Raw genomic sequence first — 23,958 nt, forward strand, 5'->3', positions numbered from 1 at the left:
ACAGAACCCCCCTACACCCCACCAAAAAAATCGGGAGTTTAGGTACCGTAATAAATAGCTTAGGTCTATAATTATTCGTTTAAAGGCTTTTCGCATAGCTTTTTCCTTAAACTTACTTTTTTTTGGTTTGGTCGATGTCACTTGGAATTTCCTATCATCACACCACCATGAGTACATTTGTACTTCAATTAATAGTATACAAGCTCATCCTTTACATTTTTTTCTTTTTCACTAGGTACTATATTTTTTCAAATCCTGGAAGTATCTAAACTTAATGATTGAAACATTGAAACGATAGGGTACTTAGAAATCATAACCATGTGACCAAAAACCACCAACACCACAATGCACATGTAAATAGCGGTAGCTTGCGCAAATGTTTACCGGTGTAGCATACACCGGTCATTTCTATTTTGAGCTACAGTGTTAGTAAATTTTTCTGGGCCTGGCACACCCAACTCAAATATATATGTAAGTTGTGAGTTTTGATGAAATGTTGAGTGATAACAGTTGAAAAGGTTAGTTCCTGTTGGAAGAAAAAGTTATTTGTCTTCTGGGATATCACGGCCTGTCTACAAGAGGCTACTGTGTGCAAGAGTGATGGGGCCATTCCATCTATGCCCCACTCCCGATGACATCATTGCTACTGCTGATTGTGATGTCCACTGTTCCGGGAGGATGCTGACTTACTGATGTCGCTGAGGCCAGTGAACACCTGACTGGCTTCCGACTGCCAGAACTGACCTACAGCTGTATTGTAGTTTGCGCTGATGTCAACCACCTACCATGGGCTGAGATGTCTGGGTACTACCGTCGGGTGCATGGGTGCATCTCTTCGACCACCCCCATCCATATCGAAGGGCTGTTCCAGGTTCCAAGTTTGGAAGGGCTGAAGAGTCCAAGTTTGAATATTGTTAAAATGGTGAGTGCCGAACTTTTGTTTAGCTCGGAATTTAGTACATAGAATGACCGAGGACCAAATTTAAATGCAGCAAGTTAGCAGGTTCCCAAAATGTATAGATTAAAAATGGAGTATGTCTTCTTGACCTGAATCGATTGCTGAATAACTCTGTTCTGTTTGAAAATTTGACATGTTACCTGACTTTTATTAATTCGTTCTACCTATTTAGAGTTCAATAAACCTGAAGTTGAATTTTATTAGTATTTTTCATTGAAGTTCCTGACTCGTAGTTGTTAGTTGCTAAAATAGGTGACAATTAGATAATGATGATAATCGGTGCATTTGAATGAATGAATCCACTAAAATCTCCCTACCAATCAAGGATTCAAATAGAGATTTGATAGCATAATTTTGGTAAATATTATAGAAGAGAAGAAACACTCCCTCCGTTTACATTGGTGCGCAGCGGTGGTATAGACTGCAAGAATGTCTATCAAACCACTATTTTGGAAGATTAATCAAATATAGACAAAGATATCTCTGGTTACAGAAATGATGTCAGGTGTGGTGTAGGGTTAAAAATACCTCCACCGGTTACACATCAAAGACCATGAGATCACGAATTTTGAGCGATTTTTTTCCACAAAAAATTGATGAAAATCTTGGACTAACCATCGTGAACCACACTGAGACAAAAAGTATCTTAGATTTGGCTGAAATTCATATCTCCTGAACGGTAAGGAATTTTGCAAATATGATTCCAGATTCGTGTTTCTCGCATCAAATACCATAAGATCACAAAGTTTGAGCGATTTTTATTTTTCACAAAAAAGTGATGGAAACCATGGACCATCGTGAAAACAAAAAGTATCTCACATATGGCTGAAGTTTAGTCATAATTATCTCCTGAACGGTAAGGAATTTTACAAATATGATTCCAGATTCGTGTTTCTTGCATGGAATACCATAACATCACGAAGTTCGAGCGATTTTTATTTTTCACAGAAAATTGATGGTCATCAAACTAACTAAACTTTATTATTCTATGAACTAAATTAAAACAACATAATAATGCAACTCACCAAAAGACTTGTAAAGTAGACCTCACCTCATTTAAATCAAGATCACCACATACTTATATAGCACTTCACAATAAATTCACGCCTTTAAATTCACAACCGCAATCACTACAGTTGGATTATTGCTAATTTATCTATGCAAATTTTAGCACAAAAGTAGTTGAAAGTATTAACTTATTAACTTTACAAAATAATAAAAAACCTGTTGCTAATTCGGATGCAATTATTCACATTTCACATGATGGCTGGCATGTAAACAAAGCTATACTAGCGCTCAGCAGTCTGAACGAGAATAGTGTGAATGAACGCGCAATGGGCCAGCTCATACTGGCCCACTTGCTCCGTATATCAATGCATTGCTCCCAGCCAGTCTAGCGCCGTTGGCTTGCGTTGTCTTGCCAATACGTTCTTATGAGAGCTAGAAGGGCCTGAATTCTGGGGCCCTTCAATGTGCTACGTAATGATTCGTGGCCATCGTTGAACTCGTACGTATTCTACGATGGCCACGGATGCATTTGCATGGTGTTTCAACGAGAATTTTACCAGTTGACAGTTCAAAATTAATTAATATTGTATTTTATTCAATAATAATTAGCCACATAACCTAGAACATTTTAAAATGTATTTTACTGTTTAATTTGGGTGGGGGGGCCCGGCCCACTTGGCCCTTATGGAAGCGCCGCCACTGGGTTTAATGATGTAATATTAATTGTTTACTCTCGTTTAAAATGATCAATTATATTTTATCAAGCAATGAATTATATTTTTTAATAATCTCATAATGAATTTACATAATCAAGATAAAATAATTTGTTAATTACTTATTAATTCTACATTGTCAAAAGACGATCTGGCAACAGAGAAAAGCGAGAAAGAGATAGCGTTATTCACTTTGTCGAATGAAAGACAAGGATAGTAATACCATTGCTAATCAAACACTGCCATTATAACGTTGACCTCATTATAGGTCAACCTCTATCCATAGCCCGAATATCATCCAAATCTGGAAGATTTGCATTTTTCATGAAATCCATGAATAACTCAAGGTACTTATGAGTAACTCAAGGATTAATCACAAAACTGCCTTTTCAGAACAGTAACCGTTAGCAAGTGAGTGGGCGACCAGTTAGCTGGGGAAAGCTGAAGCTTCTTGAAGCTCTTGAAATTTGATATAGGGGTAATACCTTCTAATCTAGCATTATTACATGCTACGGATCTCAAAAAAGATCATTAGTTGTCGACACAAACATTTAACACAACCTCTAATAGTATATTTCGCATCTAGGGCCGAAAATGAGACTTTTCCGGCTCGAAATCGGTTTTCAAGTCCGAGGCCATAGGCCGAGTTTATTAGGCACTTCCAAAAGCAAAACTGGAAGGTAATAGTTCTAGCGAATTTGAGGTCATCTGAATATCAGGAAATTGCCAAAGTAATTTTATTTTTTATTCTGATTTGTCTAAATAACCTGATAGATTATGTTCAATTATGTTTTAATATGGGAGGTTGAGTTCATACTTTTTTATTCTTTCAAATGACAATAAGATGATATTATGTCAACAATGCTTGTTGTCGTCAAATGCGGAAGTTTAGGTTAGAAGCGCCTACTCTGAAAATCGAATTTGAATAGTTTATAATATATCTTATCTGTATTTCATTCATCCAAATAAATTGATAGTATCTTATTACATGATACTTTATTCAATTCTAGAAGCATAAACTAATTCCGTTTCATAAACTATTTTGTAAAAACGTTCAGCACCAAGGATATTGCCCAAGTAGTTCCAAAATTATCCACCAGATCTCGTGATAAACGAAGTACTATGAGGTTTGAGGTTAGATTCTATTATACTCTGAAAATTGAATTTGAATAGTTTATAATATCTTATTTGTATTTCATTCATCCAAATAAAATGATAGTATCTTATTGCAAAATACTTTATTCAATTCTAGAAGCATAAACTGATTCCGTTTCATAAACTATTTTGTAAACACGTTCACATCAAATCGGAATCAAGGTTATTTTACAGCCCTAGGGCCGTAAAAACTTTACCGGCCTGGTCAGAAAACAATCACTTTCGGCCTCCATATGACGCACGTAATCCAGCTCATTACATCCAAGTGGGGCGAAACTAAATTCCCACCTTAGAATATTGGGTTGTGTATAATTTGGATCACCCGTTATTGATAGAAAATCGTGTATAAGAAACAGTTTTGGGTTGCAGCTGTTGTTCATTTTACAATAATAGCCTTAATTTGATCATGTTTGAATACATTTTTATTGATAATAATTTTTATTTCATTTCATTAATACTCACAAATTCAACTGAATGTTAATACAAATTCTTCACAATTCAAATGATAATCAACTTTTAGAAAAGTAGAAAAGAAATATTCAAATATAGAAAAGTATTACAAGAACAACAAAAGTATTGTAGTAGAACACATTAATTGATGAAGCGCTTTATTATTATTTAGCGTATGGTAATCTATTAGTAACCACTAATAGTGGCCCGTTTGTCCTTAAAATGATAAGCTTCAAATGACCCAACTTTTTTGTTACGAATGTAACAATATCTTTGGAAGCATTCTTCGCACAAATATGAATTGTGTCTCGGTAGGCGTGCACATCCAATGACTTTCCGTCTGGAAAAATGAGTTGAATATTAGAAAATTTCTAATGGAAACAATTTTACATAATATTCAATAATGGTTATTCATTTAGTATCATTAGACGTGTTTTGTGAAATTCATGTAACTATAATGGAAAAGTATTGCATAAAACTGTTGTTTCAGTGAAAATAGTCATTGCCGAATTGTGACTCAAAAGCCAGTTAAATTTTAACCGTGATTAATTTCACGAGAACCAATCAGAGATTAGTCCAGTCACTATATACACTATACACAACAAATGGCCAGAAATTGGCTCAAGTACAAACAATAATAAATTTTCCATTTTCCACCGAATTTGACTTATGATGCATGATTAGAACATGATTTTGGACTGCCTTGACGAGCCGAGAAGAATGAAGTGAAGTACGGTGACATCTGAGCATTGTGTCAAAAGTTAAATGTTTGAAATTTTTATCCTTGAGGTGTCCTTATGCGCGCCTCTCAACTAGGAAATACTGAAATGAAGTGTATCTAACGAGTGATTCTCATAGAACATAATCTCATGAATTTATGTCATTGTGCGAAATATCAAATATGAGGACAATGTAGTTGGTGATGATGGTTGAAGCTGAAAATTAGGTGTTTTTCACAATATAAGGAGCATTGGTGTCAGGTGTACCTGGAAATCTATATGAGATAGAGCGCTCTACCTGATCTTAGATTGTAGAGTACAAAAATAATCCCAGAGGGATTTTAAATTATACATCTAAATGGTAACAATCGGAAGATATTGTTGATCGAAAATTAAAATTCATTAGAATTGATTTTTCTTTAAATTTTACTCATTTTTGAAAAATCATAGCTTAGAATTGATTGGAGATAGAGAGATCTGAATAATCTCATTTTATTCAGAATTTCATAATCTAGAAAAAAGGCGAGAGCAAATTTTTCTGTTCGATTACTGGATTTTGCAGAAATAGCTGAAAACTGGAAAATGAACCGGAAATACGAGGTTTTTGAGCCATCTGTATCTAGCACAAGAAATTTTGCATGAAGAAATTGGTTCTGGACTTCTCTCATACATCCAAATAATATTTATCTCTTTTCTGTATAGGGCTACTTTTTATAGAAATAGAAAGAAAAATAAAAATCTCAGTACCCTTTATGAATTATTTAATTATTTAGTAATTAATTATTTAATTATTTAGTAATTAATTATTAAATAATTAAATAATTCATAAAGGGTACTGAGATTTTTATTTCTCTTTCTATTTCTATATCCAAATAATGTATTTAAAAAAATCAGAGCTACAATATAAATTGCAAGCACACCCCCTTTTTTATGTCTATATTAACTGGACTAGAAGGCCTTTTAGAAAAGACGGCTTCTCTGACTGGTTCTCGTGAAATTAATCACGGTTAAAATTTAACCGTCTTTTGTGCAACTGGCACTGAGTGTGTGTCAGCAACTATGACAGTCTACTTACTCACAATTTAGTTTGTAATTTATCCGCTCATTAGGAAGGCAGATTGAAAATCCGAAGTTGTTCAGTTGGGTTAATAAATCTAACTTTTCCCAACGAAGTCCCATTATTTTATATTATTGTAAGAATTAAATGGAGTAGCAACTCAATCATTTCAAATGACAACCTCAATCATCATTTTAATCCTCTCATTTTATCAAGAAAATAAGGCAGAAAAGTATTTTCAAAGCCAAATCCAAAATGGAGACTGATTATATTCAAATTATTCCTGATATTATTATAGCCTAATCTGATCTTGAATGCCACTTGCAAAACATGGAGTACTAGGTTTGGATATTTACTGGTTAACATAATATTATAATTTACATGAATAAAGAAATCTAATCTAAACTTGACCCTGCTTACACCCTGACCATAGGTCCACACCTTCCACCTTTTCCGGATGAGAAGAAAGAATAAATTAATACAGTTTTATATGGAATTTTTTCCACATATTGGATTATAAATTGTATGGATTTTGATCTTATTGAACGTTACCATTTGAAGAATTAGTGCCGGTTGCACAACAGCCGGTTAAATTTTAACCGTGATTAATTCCACGAGAACCAATCAGAGAAGCCGTCTTTTCTAAAACGCCTCCTCTGATTGGTTCTCGTGAAATTAATCATGGTTAAAATTTAACCGGCTGTTGTGCAACCCGGGCCTAAATGTTTTGGAAATGCTAAAAGGTTAAAAGCGTGAACGATGGTATAGGGTATGGAACTACTGCTGAGTGGTCTAAAAGTGATTTCCATGTTTTTTGTTTTATTGGACTTATACAGAGTGTCCCAAAATTAAAGTGCCAAAGTTTGACACTTTAATTTTGGGACACTATGTATAGGAAAGGAATGATTTATCGAACTGATAAACCGTACCATAGTAATCATGATCAACTAAATAATGTAAGGATGCAGTATTCAAAATTTCTCTTGCAAAATAATATAGCAGTGTGCATGCAAAATAATATAGCCAATTAATACAAGTTTTGCACAGTTCGATTTCATGTTGAAATGGTCAAACGAGCTGAATATCCTAGTTTTTGTTTCGGGTATTACTCACGTTGGTATATGTATAGTGCATATAATGCAATATTTTCCTTTGGTGATGTAATCCTTTCTGGACCATGGATAATGTGCTGAACACAATGAGTCCCTTTTGGCTAACAAAATTCTGTAACAAACCATAAAAAACTAAGTAGAAAGCCTTTAAAATGTTTGCATAATTATTTATTCATCAGCTCTATCGATTCTCATCCTCTTATTATGAAAATTATAAAAATAATATTGTAGTTAGCAAAATAAAATTAAAGTTTATATAACAACCAGTTCACAATGAAGCATAAAACGTTAATAAATACAAACTTCTTGTCTTGAATAAAATTAACATGTGTAAGATACAAAAAAATAACTAAACAGAAACACACATCTGACAAAACTGAATCTGAATAAACCACCAGAATTAGTAGCAATCGGATAAGTGAAAGATGATTAAATTGGACGTTTGGAATGACGTGAAACAACAACAATAGATTATTATTATTAAATTCACCCTTATTATAGCAACTGAAAATGGAGCAATTAATAGATTGACACTCGGTTTGGTTTTTTGGCTAAAAATAAATAATTCATTCATAGCTAGTTATTATTCAAGTCATATACCATCAAAACAATATATATATGATATTATCATTATTTATTTAGAATGTAGACACTACACGAGCTTAGTAAGTTGAAGCCGTGCTTTCTATGTCTAGTGTGGAGGTTGGAGTCCAAAACTCATTTTCTTCCTGAAGCGAAATAATTAAAGTTTAGAATGCAGATTTCAATAAGTCCGGGTAGCTAGAAGAAAATAATATTTTCTCAGCAGCAGTACCTAGCCCAAACCTATGGGTGAATGTGTTTTTTTTATTTTTAGTAGACATTCAAATTTATTCTTTTTTTTATAATATGAAAATTGAATCAATTTAAATTTATGCTACATAAAATACACAAATTCATTCATAGGTTGGAGCTAATGCTTATCCAGTAGCATATAGTATATATATTTTTCAAAATCAATTTTATAACCCTACATTTCTTTTTTAATCGGTTAAAATGACCAATTTGATCGATTGCTCTGGTAGGTATGGTGCAATTGTTAAAACTATTATTGAAATATGAGTATATGACAACTTGTATATGAGAAACTTACAATATTTTAATGATTAATAAAAATATAAGTTTTCATACTGCAGTATGAAACAGTCGAATTTTTCTTGTTAGTTGATAGTAAAACTCACCTTCACTATCACTATCTATTTGGAGGGTAACGCTGGTTACACACTGGGCGGTTTCTGCCGCGGCGGCGAAACTGCCGTCGCCACCTCGAAAAAAGTCGAGCTTACACATTCAGCGGCAAAAATACCGCCAAACATTGAGCGGCAAAATTACCGCCACGTATGATCAGTAGCCAAAATAATTCTTGTAGTTATTCATCGCAAACGTGTTGTAACTTCTCTGTTTCAAGAGTGTTCAGTTAATTGTATTTTGCACATTTTGTCCCACAAAACTGGACTCCTGTTCTACAAATGATATTAACAACTCATTGTCTATCAACTCACTCATTTTCTCACACTCGTCAACCACAAACACTTGAAACAATAAATAAATGTTATAAACAACTCACAAACTTTACAACAAGACACAAATTAAAAGGCTGATTTTCAAAGACCTCTGACTTGGAGCAACTGATCAGCGGCAAAAACACTGCCAGCCGCAGTGGCAGTGGACGGCTGCACAGCTGCCGCCAACGGCAATATGGCCGCGCGGCGTTTCTGCCGCCCAGTGTGTAAGCTTCCATTCAAGTCTATAGACTACTGCTCGAACGGCGGCGAGGGCGAAATTACCGCCGCGGCAGAAACCGCCCAATGTGTAACCGGCGTTAAGTGTAAGAGATGGCCGACTGCGCCCTAACTTGGCCCTCCTAGGTCAAAAATAAAGGCAGTCTCCTGCCTGTTATACGAACCTGCCTCCAGAGAATTCAATGAGATGTTCACAATTGCCCAGGTGCTGGAACAGGTACGGGTAGTCCAACTCAACGGTCAAATCGCTAATACGTGTTGCGGCCATGTCCTTTGTGTCCGGATTCACCTTGATATTGCGTGATAGAGCCCACTCTTTCACAACGGTACTGTAATCACACGGCTGCGAGAAGTCAACGTAGAATGTTTCATTAATGAAAAACATACTCGATGGGTAAAGATCCTGAAAATGGAAAATAGAAAATCAGTGATATGTTAAGTAATAATTTTACAGAGCAGTCAAAAACCATTATCGATTATTATACTGATTCATTTCAAGCTGTCATATTTCATTATTATTTTATTCCATGTTGGAAGCTGCTCGCTCTTGAATCGAGGGCTCTGATATCCAAGGGAGAGTGACATGCTATAGTGAGGTACACGTTATAATGGCAGGAAGAAAGATAGGAGAACAACGTTGCCTTTGCCTCTGTCTTGTCAATGCCTTCTATAGACGGTAGCTGATACAGCTTTATTGATGTAATATTAACTGTTCATTCTCGTTTAAAATAATCCATTATATTTTATCAAGCAAGAAATTATATTTTTCAATAATTTCATAATGAATTTTCATAATTAAGATGAAATATTTTGTTAATTATTTATTAATTCTACATTGCTAGAAGACGATCTCACAACAGAGTAAAGCGAGAAAGAGATAGCGCTATCCGCTTTGCTGAATGATAGACAAGGATAGTAATACCATTGCTAATCAAACACTGCCATTAAAACGTAGACCTCACTATAGTATTAATGTCATAACTACTCGACACAACCTTGTGGTAAGCAGTTATGTCATGTCTCATGTCTGTCATCCACAAATCATCAATTTTGTCCTGAGTAGACGAAGGGAGCCCAGAATGAGTGCTTCCTGCATCTGCCCTAAAAGTAAAATGACACAACATTCAGAAATCAATTTTAGATTTGAAAGCGGTGATGGGCGCACCCCTCCAAGAACACCGATTACAAGAACAGCCAGTCGTTGTGTGGCTGTTCCTCGTTAGTTAATTAATTAATTTGATCCTCCACATTGGTCCCAATATTATATCCAGCTGGTACTGATAATTCAACTACATATTGCTTTTGCACTTCTATCGAGGAAGAAAACATCAGGATTTTAGCAGCTGTCAAAAGCTTGGTGATTGAGAAAGAATAGTTCCAATAAACTAGTAGTTCTGTGAACAGTAGACCTCATGCAGTATTCTCATCCACAATTGAAACTATAGACCCCTTATGGAAATACAGCATAAGACTGGCTTCTCCACACATCTGTGTAATCACTTGTCAGCTCATTTATGATGAATAATTCTATAGTCTGATTTTTACTCTAATATTGGTGTATGAAGGAGGCTCCTTTTTCCTTTTATATTATCCTTGAGATGCAAAATTTCAAAAAACCTTGTATATACGTCGACGCGCAACTAAAAGAGGAACATACCTGTCAAATTTCATGAAAATCTATTACCGTGTTTCGCTGTAAATGCGCAACATATAAACATTAAGAGAAATGCCAAACCGTCGACTTGAATCTTAGACCTCACTTCGTTCGGTCAATAATGTTAAATCTCCCCGGGATATAAGTCAATAAGGCAGCATCGGTGTTCTGTCTATACCATAGGAGTGTCTCATAAGATATCAAAACATCACAGACCACTTGAAATAACTGTTAAAAATAAATAGTCATCATTGTACATTGTGAATATTCTCCAATCTATAATTTTAAGGTTCAAATTTATCCATCAACATTCAACCTCTTTCAATTTCAAATTCGTAGTATAAATGCAAATTTCAATAAATTCATCTGTTGTTTAAATAGCTTCAAAACTGAAGTTTGGCTGACTGAAAATATGCCCGTTCTTTACAATATGCCAGGATTTACTGCAGTTGACAGTTATACTAGGATAAAATGTGTGATGGTTTGTGTGTTTACATCAAGAATATCAGTTTCAATGTAATATTATGTGATATCTCTGAAGCCAACTCCGTGTGCATTAATTTAAGGTTATCAAATGATAATATATCAAGAGTTATTGGAATTTATAGATCTCCAAGTAACAATAACACTAAAAAATTTGTTCATAGCCTAAATCAGTTACTTAAAAATATGCCAAATCTAATCAGTGTTTGTGTAATAGGTGATTTATTTTCATCTTACTAAGAATCATTTATATAGTATTATATGCATGTTTTACAAAGCAGAGGTTTTAAATCTTTCATTAATGGGAGTACGAGAGTTACAAATACGTCTGAAACATGCCTGGCCTGGATCATATTTTTTTTACAAAAATAGTTTCAGTTATATTCGTTGGGGAATATTCTCAAAACGACAATTACAGATCATTATTCAGTATCATTTAAATTTAAGTTTGAAAATTCATAATTTGTCATGTCGTTTGCCTGCGCTGGCCCCTTGCCGGTGCCCTGTACTTGAGGAGGTGGATCATGCCAGGTATTTAGGTGTTATAATTGATTCCCATCTAAGGTGGAACTACCATATTGATGAAAAATGTAAAAAAATGAAGTATCCAATTTTCAGATTTTATAAGATTAATTTGTTAAATGACATAGATATAGCTAAATTGATCTATGTGGCATATGCACAGTCTGTCTTGCAGTATGGGATACTGGCCTGGGGGGAGCGGCCAGCTGTCATATGAACAAAATTTTTGTGGTGCAGAAACACATAATAAGAGCATCCCTGGGTAAACCTAGACGCTATCCAAGTAATGAACTTTTTAGAGAATTGGGAGTGCTCACTGTTAAAGAATTGTATTTTAAAAATTTGATTCAATACATAAATAAATGTAATTTGAGGCTCAACATGAGAGACACACCATACAACCTAAGAACAATGACCATAAACCAGGTTAGGATGGATCTAAATGTATGCAGGCAACAATTCAAATACAAAATTGATAAAGTTATGCTCCTCATTCCAGCGAGTATCGTAGAAATCAGCTGCAAAAAATATTATTCTAAAGAAATAGATCACTGGTTGAGGGAAAATGGTGATATACTGGAATCTTTTTGATGATCTTAAAAAATAGTTGTTTACCCCAAAACAGAAATAATCATACAAAAAAACTATAATAATTAAAATAGTAATGAAAAAATATAACAAATCGAAATAGTAAATCTAACTAAATGGTAATAATAAAACATAAAAACTAATAGTAATAATCAAAACAGAAAAAATCACACAAAATAAAACATAAATAATAGTAATAAAAATTGCTGTATCGGGAGAAATTCTTCAATAGGTTTCTTTTGTTATTCATGTTTAGTAATATGTCAATTATAAGTAATTTTTAGTAATATTGTATTTTTTTGTTTTTGTTCTTAGAATAGAATTATAATTTCTTTTTAGTTTTATGAAATAGCACAACTCGCATCCGCGCTCAGATTCTTTCTTTGCGGATGCTAATCTTTCCATAAAATGTAATTTATATTTATGTTTGTTAACTGTTTTTGAATGGAAATAAATTTGATTTGATTTCACCGGGGTAATGTTATAAATCAATAAAATACTGCCGATAGGGATAAATATAATACCAAGACCTCTCTTAACTACAGTACTCTTATTAATCGAAAATTGGAATGATGTTTTTGGAAGTCATGAAAGCATAGACACACTTTATCAAATCATTCGACTCCAGTAGAGGATCCACCAGTCTCTCAACCTTACGACTTTCTTGCTAATTGTCACTACTTCAGTTCCATGCTACTCCATTTCTAACCTCACATTATTAAAAATATGAGATCCAATTCGTCACTTCTGCGCATGTAACAAATTTTAAAATAATTATTATTGTATTATCTAATTCGTATTATTGTCTTATCTAAAATGATAAAACATTACTTTCATAATAACTAACCTCACTTCTATTAAAAATGCACGGTGCTAAGCAACTCAAGTCGAGTCGAGTTGCAGTGACTAGAATCGACTGGTCTGAGTGTCAGCACCATTTAAAAACACATGCTGCGTCGAGAAGAGACTAGAGTCGCAGTCTCTTCTCGACTTGAGTCGCGTAAATGTGAGTTGAGACATAGAAAAATTCTAACAATAGTGAAGATTACCTTGAGAGTTTCTCGTGAAGGTTCAGCTTTAGGATTTTCACTGACATCACCATCCGTGCTTAGATAATCCTCGGCGCAATAGATGGCGTTACGTAGATCCAGAAGTGTGTTACTGCCCAAAATCTCTAACTCACTTTGAAATGGTGGTCGTCTGTTCGATCTGAAAGGGTTTCGTCTGTAATGGAATGGCTGGAATACTTTACATGTTACAGTAAATTCTTCTCCACTCACCAGATCAGATTCTTCTGCATCATATTCCTGAAAGATCAAGCAAGAAAAAGTGTTGAGAGATCAAGATATCATTATTTCTAGCTAGCTACTGGTGGAACATGTGAGAGTGAGTCATTGCACCCTAACTCGGCAGTGTCTTGAGCTATGGAGCTCTATGACTGCTCAAAGTAATAACAGTGCTGAAGTTGGGGGTTCCTGATATATAAGACCTTCAGTAGAGCTTGGCAATTTTATCTTTATTTATTATTCTCTGATTTTTCTAATATTAATTAATATCTGATATTCTAATTCTAGTTCAATTTCCATTTAATTTTCAAAGTTAAAATATGTATATATATATATATATATATATAATATATATATATATATATATTATATATATATATATAATATATATATATATATGTATGTATGATTTTTTTTTGCCAAGTCTACTTTTTTTGGGAGAAGTGGTAATGGAGAAGGGTTCTCTCCTAGGGAATTGAGTACTGTGAACAGTGGCTGACTGACAATCAGCTGCTGGCACCTTTACAGCCCAACTGCTAACTGTCAATCAGGCCACCATTGTTGAAATGGGAGTGGCTTGTGGGTTTGAGGTGGTCGTGGTATTTCGTACATCTGCCTTATTGATGTATGCCACGAGATAGAAGCTGTATCATGAAGCTTTCGAGATGTGAGCTGAATGAAGTTGAGTAATTGAGGGGTACTGGCATATTCATAGAGTAACCTATAATTCACTGTGTAGTGAAAGTTGCAGATGGTTCTGATGAGTCTGTTTTGAAGGCCAAATAGACGTTTTCTATTGGTCTTCGATAGATATGGGAACCAGACTGGGGCGGCATAGGTCAGGTATGCCCTGATGATGGCTGTGAATATGAGCAGCCGAAATTTCAGGGGGAGTGAAGGGGTGACAAGGAGGGGGAATAGTTGTACAAACAGCACACGACAGTGTTGAATTTTCACTTTAATGTGTTGTTTGAAAGTGAGTGTTCTATCCAGAGTTACACCTAGGTACTTGACGGTATTATTTCTAACAAGCTTATGGCTGATATTAAACTATTCCACTTTTAAAAAAAATAATCCTCAAATGGGTGTTCAGTACATAACAAAAAATGTGAAACCCTAAGGCTTGTATTACATTAGTGGTGGTCGTGTGAAGGAACCAAGACATAGAGCACGGTCTGGGAACACGAAAAAGTGTTAAATTGTTCTAGTGGTAAATTGTTCAATCACGTGACTGGCGCAAAATGTTCCCATGGAACGCCATTTCAAAATCTTTGGTTCAAGCTTTTGGCGCGCACTTATGAAGTTGATTTACACCAAAATGAGTCGTTTACTAGCTGCTTAAATGAACAAAGGCTGCTTTACAAACGTATCGTCTAGAAAAATGTACATTTCTTTCACTCCATTGCTCTCAAAATTTCTATAGAGTAAAATTCATTTAACGAATGGCCATCAAACATAATTTTGTTGGTTATGTATTCTATGGCTATGCTATGGTAAACAAACTAGCTATTAGCACATGCGCAGAGAAGCTAGCAGACTTCAATTCAATCGACCAATGAGAGCTCTTCAAATTGGAACTGTCACAATTTACCAGGCTTCGACTGTGGGGCAGGAATTTGGTACTGGAACTAGTTTCTGGTAGAGAATCTGTCAAAATTCTTCCCATGGGACGCGGACCTTTTTACCGGGTAAATTGTGAATCCGACAATTTACCACATTTCATGTTCCCAGAACGGGCCCATGAAACACAGTGGAGCGATGATACATTTCGATACTTGCACTTTTTTCTGTGATACACTCTACTTTCGCCACTCCACTATGTTTTGACCGTAAAGCATGCATCAGGAATGGTAGGTAGCCAGAGTCAGGTGTCTCCTAATGTAATGAGCGCAATGCCCTCGGACACTTGGTGTCTCACTTGTGGCCGAGCTGAAGGTAGCATTGCAATGTTGGCAATCACCGACCACCGACCAGCTCAAAATACCATTTTCTGCTGAGTGTGTTGCTCTAGACGTGTGCATAGGTAATGGGAAATATATCAGTGGACTTATGGACTGCCATATCTGGGTTACGTACCGCCGGTTTTTCCAAATCCATAAATCTTATATAGCAGTCAGCTCTTCAAGTGGTCACCCGCCCAATTATAGGAATAGGACAACCTTACCCTAACCCATCAACAGCTTCCTCTGGATCAGTGACTTTCTGACAAGAAGCATCATTCAGAAATGTGCCATTTGAATATATATTTTGGGTATTCGTCATTGACTGCTAGGATTGGAATGCCACCTTAATAGATTTTGGAAATTTGATCATTTTATTACCTTGGATAACTGGACAACATCCATTGTCTTATGTACATCTATTTTTTTTATTTATTCATGGAGACAACAGGTGAAAACCCATTTCGCCTCCTTCACACAATAATACAATAATTTTCAACATGATACAATTATGAAAAAAAAATTATAAACTTACCTAATTATAAAATTTTTTAAATGAAATAATATGAAAATAGAAGAAATATACAGTCGTATAATATTGAATGAAAAAGACTAAGAAGTTGTCAAAAAACCACTATTTTAGTGCTTTTTTGACAATTTCTTAGTCTTTTTCATTCAATATGAATAATTACCACAATATCAACTTCTCAACTACACAAAAAGTCGTATAATAATTTACTAATTTTATAAATTAGTGAAACAATTGAAGATGCTGTAGGATGATTGCAAATAACAGTGAGCAGTCAACAACCGTGTTGGATTACCAAGTTGAATGAAGTCAATGCATTCGGCATAAAAATATATTTGATTCATATTTAATTCCTGCTTCTTAGGAGTATTTCACAGTTGTTAATGTACAATAAACTTCTGTACAACGAAGTTTAGTGCGGTTATCAAGTATTATATTAAAATGAATCTCGAATATATTAAAATGTTGACATTATTCAATTTCTTCAGGATAAGGTACCGTACTTGAGAGTATTGTTAATGCCCCACAATTTATGGAAAAACACATGCCTCTACAGATGAATAAGATTTACATTTATTAAAAATGCTAATGAATATAGTATGAATTTTCGATCAAATTATTACTTGCATCGCAACATGGGAATAGAAACAGATATGAGATATTCGGTGATATGCAAAAGGACTATGAAAAGAAACTTCAACGACGCCCTTAATGTGAAGAGAATCAATAGCTCCCTTCGTCTACTCAGGACAAAATTAATGATTTGTGGATGACAGACATGAGACATGACATAACTGCTTACCACAAGGTTGTGTGGAGTAATTATGCCATTAACTATAGTGAGGTCTACGTTTTAATGGCAGTGTTTGGTTAGCAATGGTATTGCCATCCTTGCCTATCATTCAACAAAGCTGATAGCGCTATCTCTTTCTCGCTTTGCTCTATTGCCAGATCGTCTTTTAACAATGTAGAATTAATAATGAATTAACAAAATATTTTATCTTAATTATGTAAATTCATTATTAAGTTTTCGAAAAATAAAATTTATTGCTTAATTAATATAATTGATTATTTTAAACGAGAATGAACAGGGTTTATTACATTAATAGACCTGTATCAGCTAACGTCTATACAAGGCATTGACAGGTTCAGCAACGTTGTTTTCATATCTTTCTCCACTGCAATTATAACGTGGACCTCACTGTAGAGCTGTATTAAAGTGCAAAAGTCGAGGGATTCTGTAGGTGAATTAGTTATTTGTGCAACTAGTGCGCAAAGTGTCAGTTTGCTGCACCGAAAGAAACGTTTACGCCCGAGCCGTAGGCGAGGGCGGAATGGTTTCTTGAGTGCAGCAGAGGAACTTTGCGCACGTATTTCACATTAAGTTTTTCCTACAGTTACCATTGAATATGAAAAGTGGGTAATTATGGGTAAAATTGCCTGAAATCCATCAAATGTTTTTCTGTGTAATTTTATTATTGATAAAAACCTTAATCCTAAAATCCTAAAGTCCTCGTTGTCCTTGGTTATAATATCTAATACTAATAATTAGCGCGTTGTGCTTCGTTGCACCTCTGCTCACTATAGCAGCCACAGCAGTCACTGTTACCAACTTCATTTTGATTTTGCTGCACTGTTGCTCCATATAACCTACTAAGTATTTTGCGTTGCCATGTTGCAAATCTGGAGTGCAGAAAAATTTTTCCCGCACTAGAGCGGAAAAGTGATTCTTTGCGTTCTGTAATCAGTGCAGCAATGGCCACTTTTCAACGTAACTGTAGGAAAAATAATTTTCAAGTTATCTATTCCTATACAAGTCATATAATGGGTTAAACGCAATTTGTGTTAGAGCTACAAAAGCTTATTGTTATTGCTGGAAACAATAGCAAGTCATTTCAGTATTGTTGAAAGTAAGCATGCTTACAAAACTACAACTTCACCAGTTGACATGAGTGATAAATTAATTAATAATAGATGATACCCACATAAGCGTTTTGCTTGTGAGTGGGTAATGAAATGATCAAACAACATGCGTTTGAATTGATTGAAACAGACTTAGTGCCGGTTGCACAAAAGACGGTTGAATATTAACCGTGATTAATTCCACGAGAACCAATCAGAGAAGCCGTCTTTTCAAAAACGCTTTCTCTGATTGATTCTTGTAAAATTAATCATGGTTAGAATATTTAAGAAGCTTTTGTGCAACCGGGCCGTAGCTGTTAACCCAGACTTGACCCACCACCAAACTGCACTCAACTCAATTCAAACAGACTAGAACTGAATTTTAAGATTCATTTTTTAACTCACGGGTCTTGGATGTATTTGGTAGGCCCTAATATGAGGAGGTCGCTTGAGTAGTAGATCAGGGCCACTGTTCTCCGTTTTTTCTGCTCCTGTTTCATCTGGTATTGCTTCAGAGGTTCCAGAAGCTTCACTGGTCGTTTTTGTTTCGGGTGTTTTCTTAGTAGTTTTTTTCTTTCCTGTAGTCTTCCTGCCTGCTTCTGCTTTTGCTTTCATTCTCTCTTCAAGCTCTTCCATAAACAGACGCACACATTTTAGTTCGGCACTTGCTTCCTTTAATGTTTCTGTACTTGGAAGAGTACTCATATCTCTCGGTCCGAAAATATTAAATGCTGGAATTTCATCTGGAAACTCTAGTAGAGATAAGCTGAAAATAAATACATCATTATTATTAAACGCAAGTCCAAAGTTAAATGATGTAAAAATATCAATATTTAAGAGTGCAGTAGCCCATTGATGGAAATGATGAGGAACCCCACTGTAATGATTTGCAAGCAAGATAAATATGGCGGGAGGTTGCAGATTTACTATTTCATAGGTATTTGTATACTAAACACTAGTTTTTATTTCTTGCCTATGTCTGGGAGACTGGAAGTGTCATGGTAGCGAATATCACGAGTGCTCTAGATATAAGGAAAATACAAAAATCGCCAATGAATCGGCCCATGCCCAAGCCACAGAGGCAATATACTATCTTCATTATTACGAAAGTAGTAATGAACGCCTTGAAAAATGCTTGGGCCTAAGACATGAATTTGAGCATTGAAGGTAGTAAAAGACTACCATTGATAAAGACTAGTATGTATAGGTCGTCACAAACCCAGCTACGTGATGCTAGGAATATGTCTTTGGAAGACGTGGCCTTCCCATCTTCTAATTTTAAATCCACGCTACCAATCTCATTTGATCTCTTGTTTTATTTTAGTTTTTCATATTAGAAAATCTTTTTTGTTTTTTCTCTCTCAAAATTTGTTATCACTCTTTTGTTTTTTGCAGTGATATGAAATAGTTTTTTCTTGTCATCAACTTGATTTTGTAATGTGTTGCTTTTAGTTCCTATTTTGAATCGGACTTTTTGCGACTCTCACCAGCAGTCAAAGGCTTTTCTTTTGCTGTGGTGCCTGAAACAATTTCTAGTTTTTTAGTTCTGGGTAGTTAATTTCATTTTATTTTCTTGTAACAAGAGTTTGATTTGTTACGTTTTAAATTTTGGCAATAAAGAATTGAATTGAAATATGTCCAGTTATACCAGCTTAGTGTAGCTTACAATATTGAGAGATAGGACGGCTACCTCTTCCAAAGTCACGTAGTGGGTGTGTGACGACCTTATAAGTGCATCGTACATCATTAATTTATCACTGTGTTTATTAATAAACAATGGTTTTATTTCATAAAATAAGAAAAGAGGTATTGATAACTTAACTTCATTTTGTTTCAATAATTTTAGTAGCCTTACAGAGTGTTTATTAATATAGCCATCTGTGTTTATTAATATATGAAATCGTCAATATTGTTCAAGTTACATTAGGCTGGCCACTAACGGTAGGATATGCATGTTTAGTCTATCATGCACACACACACATGTACATCATGCATGTTTTGTCATGAGTGAGATGCTTCTAACATAAAATAAACATCCAATAGGCTAACAATAAATAAACCACTAGAAAATTACAAATTATATTATAATGATAGAAATATCATTCAACCTCAAATAGACCAGCGCTGAAAAAATAAACAACAAAAGATAAAAAAACCTAACCTAAAAAGATTTTGCTAGCCTTTTGCTGTAATGACACAACAATAGTGATGTAAAATTCCCGGGAATTTAAGATCGAGGAAATATTCCCAGTGAATTTAAGGGAACTCAAGGAAATTTATTATTTCTTCCATCTAAAATGACCGAAAATACGTTTTTGTTACACAAAGTCGCAATCACCTGTTATACAAAAGGATTATGTAAGAAATATAAGGATGAATAATTTATAAATTGTAATAAGTTTAAAGAAAATAGTAATTTGAAGTTCATAGACTGATGATTTTCATGAAAGGTTAAAGGAGAAATGAGCACTCAATGAAATTTTCCAAATCATTCAATTGCACCAGTATTATCAAGCTACTTTCATGTCTTATAAGTTGAATCAGATTTTTTTGCTTACTAATAATAAATGCCTGTAGATCAGGCAAACAAAGTCAACAAAGTATAGAGTGTAATTTATCTTTCATTGCATGATTTTATTCAATTTCTCCGCACAAAAATGATTGAACCCCTATTAGAGTAGAATATAAATCAAAAAATTATAAATACAGCAGAATAGGCTAAACTAAAACAAGAGCATTTTCGAGTTTAATTCAATATTAAAAAGGAAATAATTGCACAGCTCACAACCTTTCAAGAGTTATTAAGGCTTACTTGACTTGTAATAAGATACTCGTGCTCAAAGGTATTGAGGGAAACGTTTGGAACCCAATTTTTGACCTCGCAGTCCTTTCAAGGATATTGAGGGGGTAAACATATAAAAAGTCCACACTCAACACTAAAGCTATTGATGGAAAGCATAAAATGATGAAATAATACATTAAATTAAAGAGATTTGAATGCTCTACAACTCAACTTTCAGTACTTATTTTTTCGATGCATTGTTGTTGAGTAATAAGTCCTGAAAGTGCAAAAAGTTGGAAGAAAACCTGTCTTTTCAAAAACTTTACACTTTTAAAAGTGAATATAAAACTAAAGTGAAAAAAGTAAAGAAGATATCACAAAACTCTACTGTACAAAACTTGTAGGAAATTTATCTACCTTCATTTTTGTTCAGTTAGCCATGTCGCTGAAATTCATTGTTTCCCAGTTACATGCGTGTCAGCCAAAAATGAAAAAATGCAACTTTTAAACCTTCCTCATCCTTTAAGCTTAAGGGGTAGAGATGAGGACTTTTGATATGTTCACCTTCTACTTAGTTCAAACAAAGCTGCGAAGTAAAATATTGTGTTCCAAACATTCCCTCCCAATTTCCCTGTCAATTGATCTATTATTGTTGAACTGAAGATTTTACATTCAACACAATAACAATCGTAGGGAGATGCGTAAAATAATGAGACCATAAATGAAATTGGAGAAAATAATTTATGAGCTCTATGAGCTCACAATTAGCACGAATTCTCTCAATCAATAGTTAAAAAGTTATGAGGCCAAAAACATGCAAAAATCGGAAGGGTTTTACTTCAAAATGTGATACATTAGAGAGCTCATACCTAGAAAACTATGAGATATGGAAAAATGTTGGAAATGAAACTTGTAGGCTAATTTGTGAGCTTTATTTTCGACATAAATTCCAGAAAAGTGCATATTGTTCGAGATATATGCAAAAAACAAAATATGGCACTTTCAAACCACCCCCACCACCTCAGCACAGGGGGTAGGAGTGAGGATTTATATGTTTACCCCTTACTATCCTTAAAAGAGCTGCGGGGTCAAAATTGTTCCAAACTTTTCCCTCTATAATCTTTCATTGACTGGACTATACGAGTATTTAAAAGACAGGCTCTAAGAATGATGATTTATTGATTATATTAATGTAAAATGTGGCTGAGATTGATCAATAGCAAATAGAAAGATGATTTATTGATTATATTAATGTAAAATATGAGTGAGATTGATTAATTTCTATCATTTTTAGAACACTTTTATAAATTCCCAAAATTTCTTGGCCTTGGAAATATTCCCGGAAATAATCACAAATAATTTCCTTCCCACTGGGAATATTCCCGATCCATATCACTACACAGCAATGTATGAAACACGTGTTCATCATCCATATCTTGGCCAGACTATTTTCCAACTCATTGGAGTCACAGAATTATTAAAGTAAAAATTTCAACTTGCTTGTTTAGCTTATCCTTCGAGATCGACAACAATATAATACAATGTTTGAACTTGTATTAATTGGACCTTCTCTATCGATATGTTTAGGTGGATTGCTTAATGCTGGATTCCGCGGCTCACATACTATAAGCTGCACCTTGAAGAAGGGGGTTGAGAAAATGTGTTTTATCTCAGGTCTAAACCAATAGCTGATTTATCACCGTTTAAACAGAGATGATGTTTGTGCAAAAAAGTAACCTAAAAACTAACTTACTTATAACATCAGGGCCCAAAACTAACATAAACATAATGCATGGTACCTAATATAATGTAGAAATAGTGAGTTTATTCTGATTTGTGTGGCCTGGTATTATAAGTAGGTACTCAATGGCACTAATTTGTTTGACCGAGGATGGTGGCCTTAGGGTTAGGCCGGCTAATCATAGATACGGTAGGCATTTACAGTAAACGGTGTATTATTGCCTATACTTTCGTTATCATATTAAATTCCTGTTAAATAAAATCATCAATGCAAGTTATACCATACTTACTTGAAATCTGGAACGGAAGCTTCTGAATCAAAAGTTTCATTATCAGGACGTTCAGTTAAAACACGGTTTTTCAGCAGATCTTTAAGTCTTTCTGCAAATTCGCCCAAATTTACTTTGGGTTTCGAAGGAATCTCAAATTTTTTCATCTTTTTATATACCTCCTGCATGATGAATACTACTCTAAAAAAATAGAATTAGAAACACTCTCCAGTTTAAAAGAGGTACAATCGATCTTCAGTCACAGTCAGCAACGTATTGCGCATGCGCTAGATTTTTCCCGTGTCATGGCCGACTTGATTTGTTTTGTAATTTCTAGGCTGTAGGTATTTGTTATTATATTTCAATTTTATATTCTATGTATTATTTTGATGCGTTTCTATTATTAAAAAAATAAATTATAATTTTGATGCTTTTGAAACACTAGGCTATCATCTATGATGATCCAGTTGGCTCTTCATACTCCTTCAGAAAGGAGGCCGCGGAAAATGATCTAACCGGCAAATTTAAAATCTGTATGCTAACAATAATATTCTAATAATATTGATTTGAAAAAATAACTGTCCCTTCTTGGGGTCTTTGATAATAATTAATAATTCAGCTCCAGCTGCAACACTGATAAAGGGAATCTAATCTTTTCATAGAAACTTAATATTTACTTGGTTTGGCTTCGAATAATATCAAAATAACCAACAACACAGAGGTGCCTACCTATATAGTCTACTATAGTGAGGTCCATATTATAATGGCAGTGGATAAAGATAAAAGAATAGCGATGCCGATTCTCTGTATTAATTAATTATATTTCTACACTGTCAAAAACATAATTGGCATCGTTGTGGACCTAGAAAAGGATATTACCACCGGCTTTGTCAAATGATAGCAAAACCAAAGTTGATCAAATACTGTCATTATAACGTGGACCTCACTATAGATGAAAGGCAAGTCTATTTGAAAATTTAATTGGAGTAAGTTATTTACATTACTTAATATTAACCCACTGTTTCAACCCCCGACACGAGCTGAAGTGGTTGACGGATACCACACGAAGCGGCCCACCCCAGACGCCGACTGAGTCTAGCCGGCCCAGAGCGACACTGGAATTTCTAGTAGAAAGCGGTGTGGGTAAAGATATACACAAAAGATTGACAGGGGGTTGCTCATATAAGTTCAATTTCATGATCATAAGTAAGGCTCATCAGCCTTACCATCGCGCAGCACTAGAGAGCTTGGCTCTATAATATAGACACTTTTAAACGGTCATTTTTTAATACTATATAATAATAGCAACA

At 34.6% G+C, this 23,958-nt stretch overlaps 1 protein-coding gene across 1 annotated transcript; it reads right to left on the bottom strand.

The window, feature by feature from the left end:
* Window positions 1-4,237: 4,237 nt before the first annotated feature.
* LOC111044965 (snRNA-activating protein complex subunit 3) lies at window positions 4,238-22,931 on the bottom strand. Its single transcript, XM_039442836.1, has 6 exons — window positions 22,670-22,931; window positions 18,263-18,623; window positions 13,250-13,507; window positions 9,118-9,356; window positions 7,174-7,284; window positions 4,238-4,624 (listed from the first exon to the last, which is right to left on the bottom strand). The coding sequence occupies exons 1-6, from the start codon at window positions 22,834-22,836 to the stop codon at window positions 4,471-4,473; spliced, it is 1,290 nt and encodes a 429-aa protein (XP_039298770.1). The 5' UTR covers window positions 22,837-22,931; the 3' UTR covers window positions 4,238-4,470.
* Between the last annotated feature and the right edge of the window lie 1,027 nt (window positions 22,932-23,958).

This window comes from Nilaparvata lugens, chromosome X (assembly GCF_014356525.2).
Source record: "Nilaparvata lugens isolate BPH chromosome X, ASM1435652v1, whole genome shotgun sequence".
Taxonomy (NCBI): domain Eukaryota; kingdom Metazoa; phylum Arthropoda; class Insecta; order Hemiptera; family Delphacidae; genus Nilaparvata; species Nilaparvata lugens.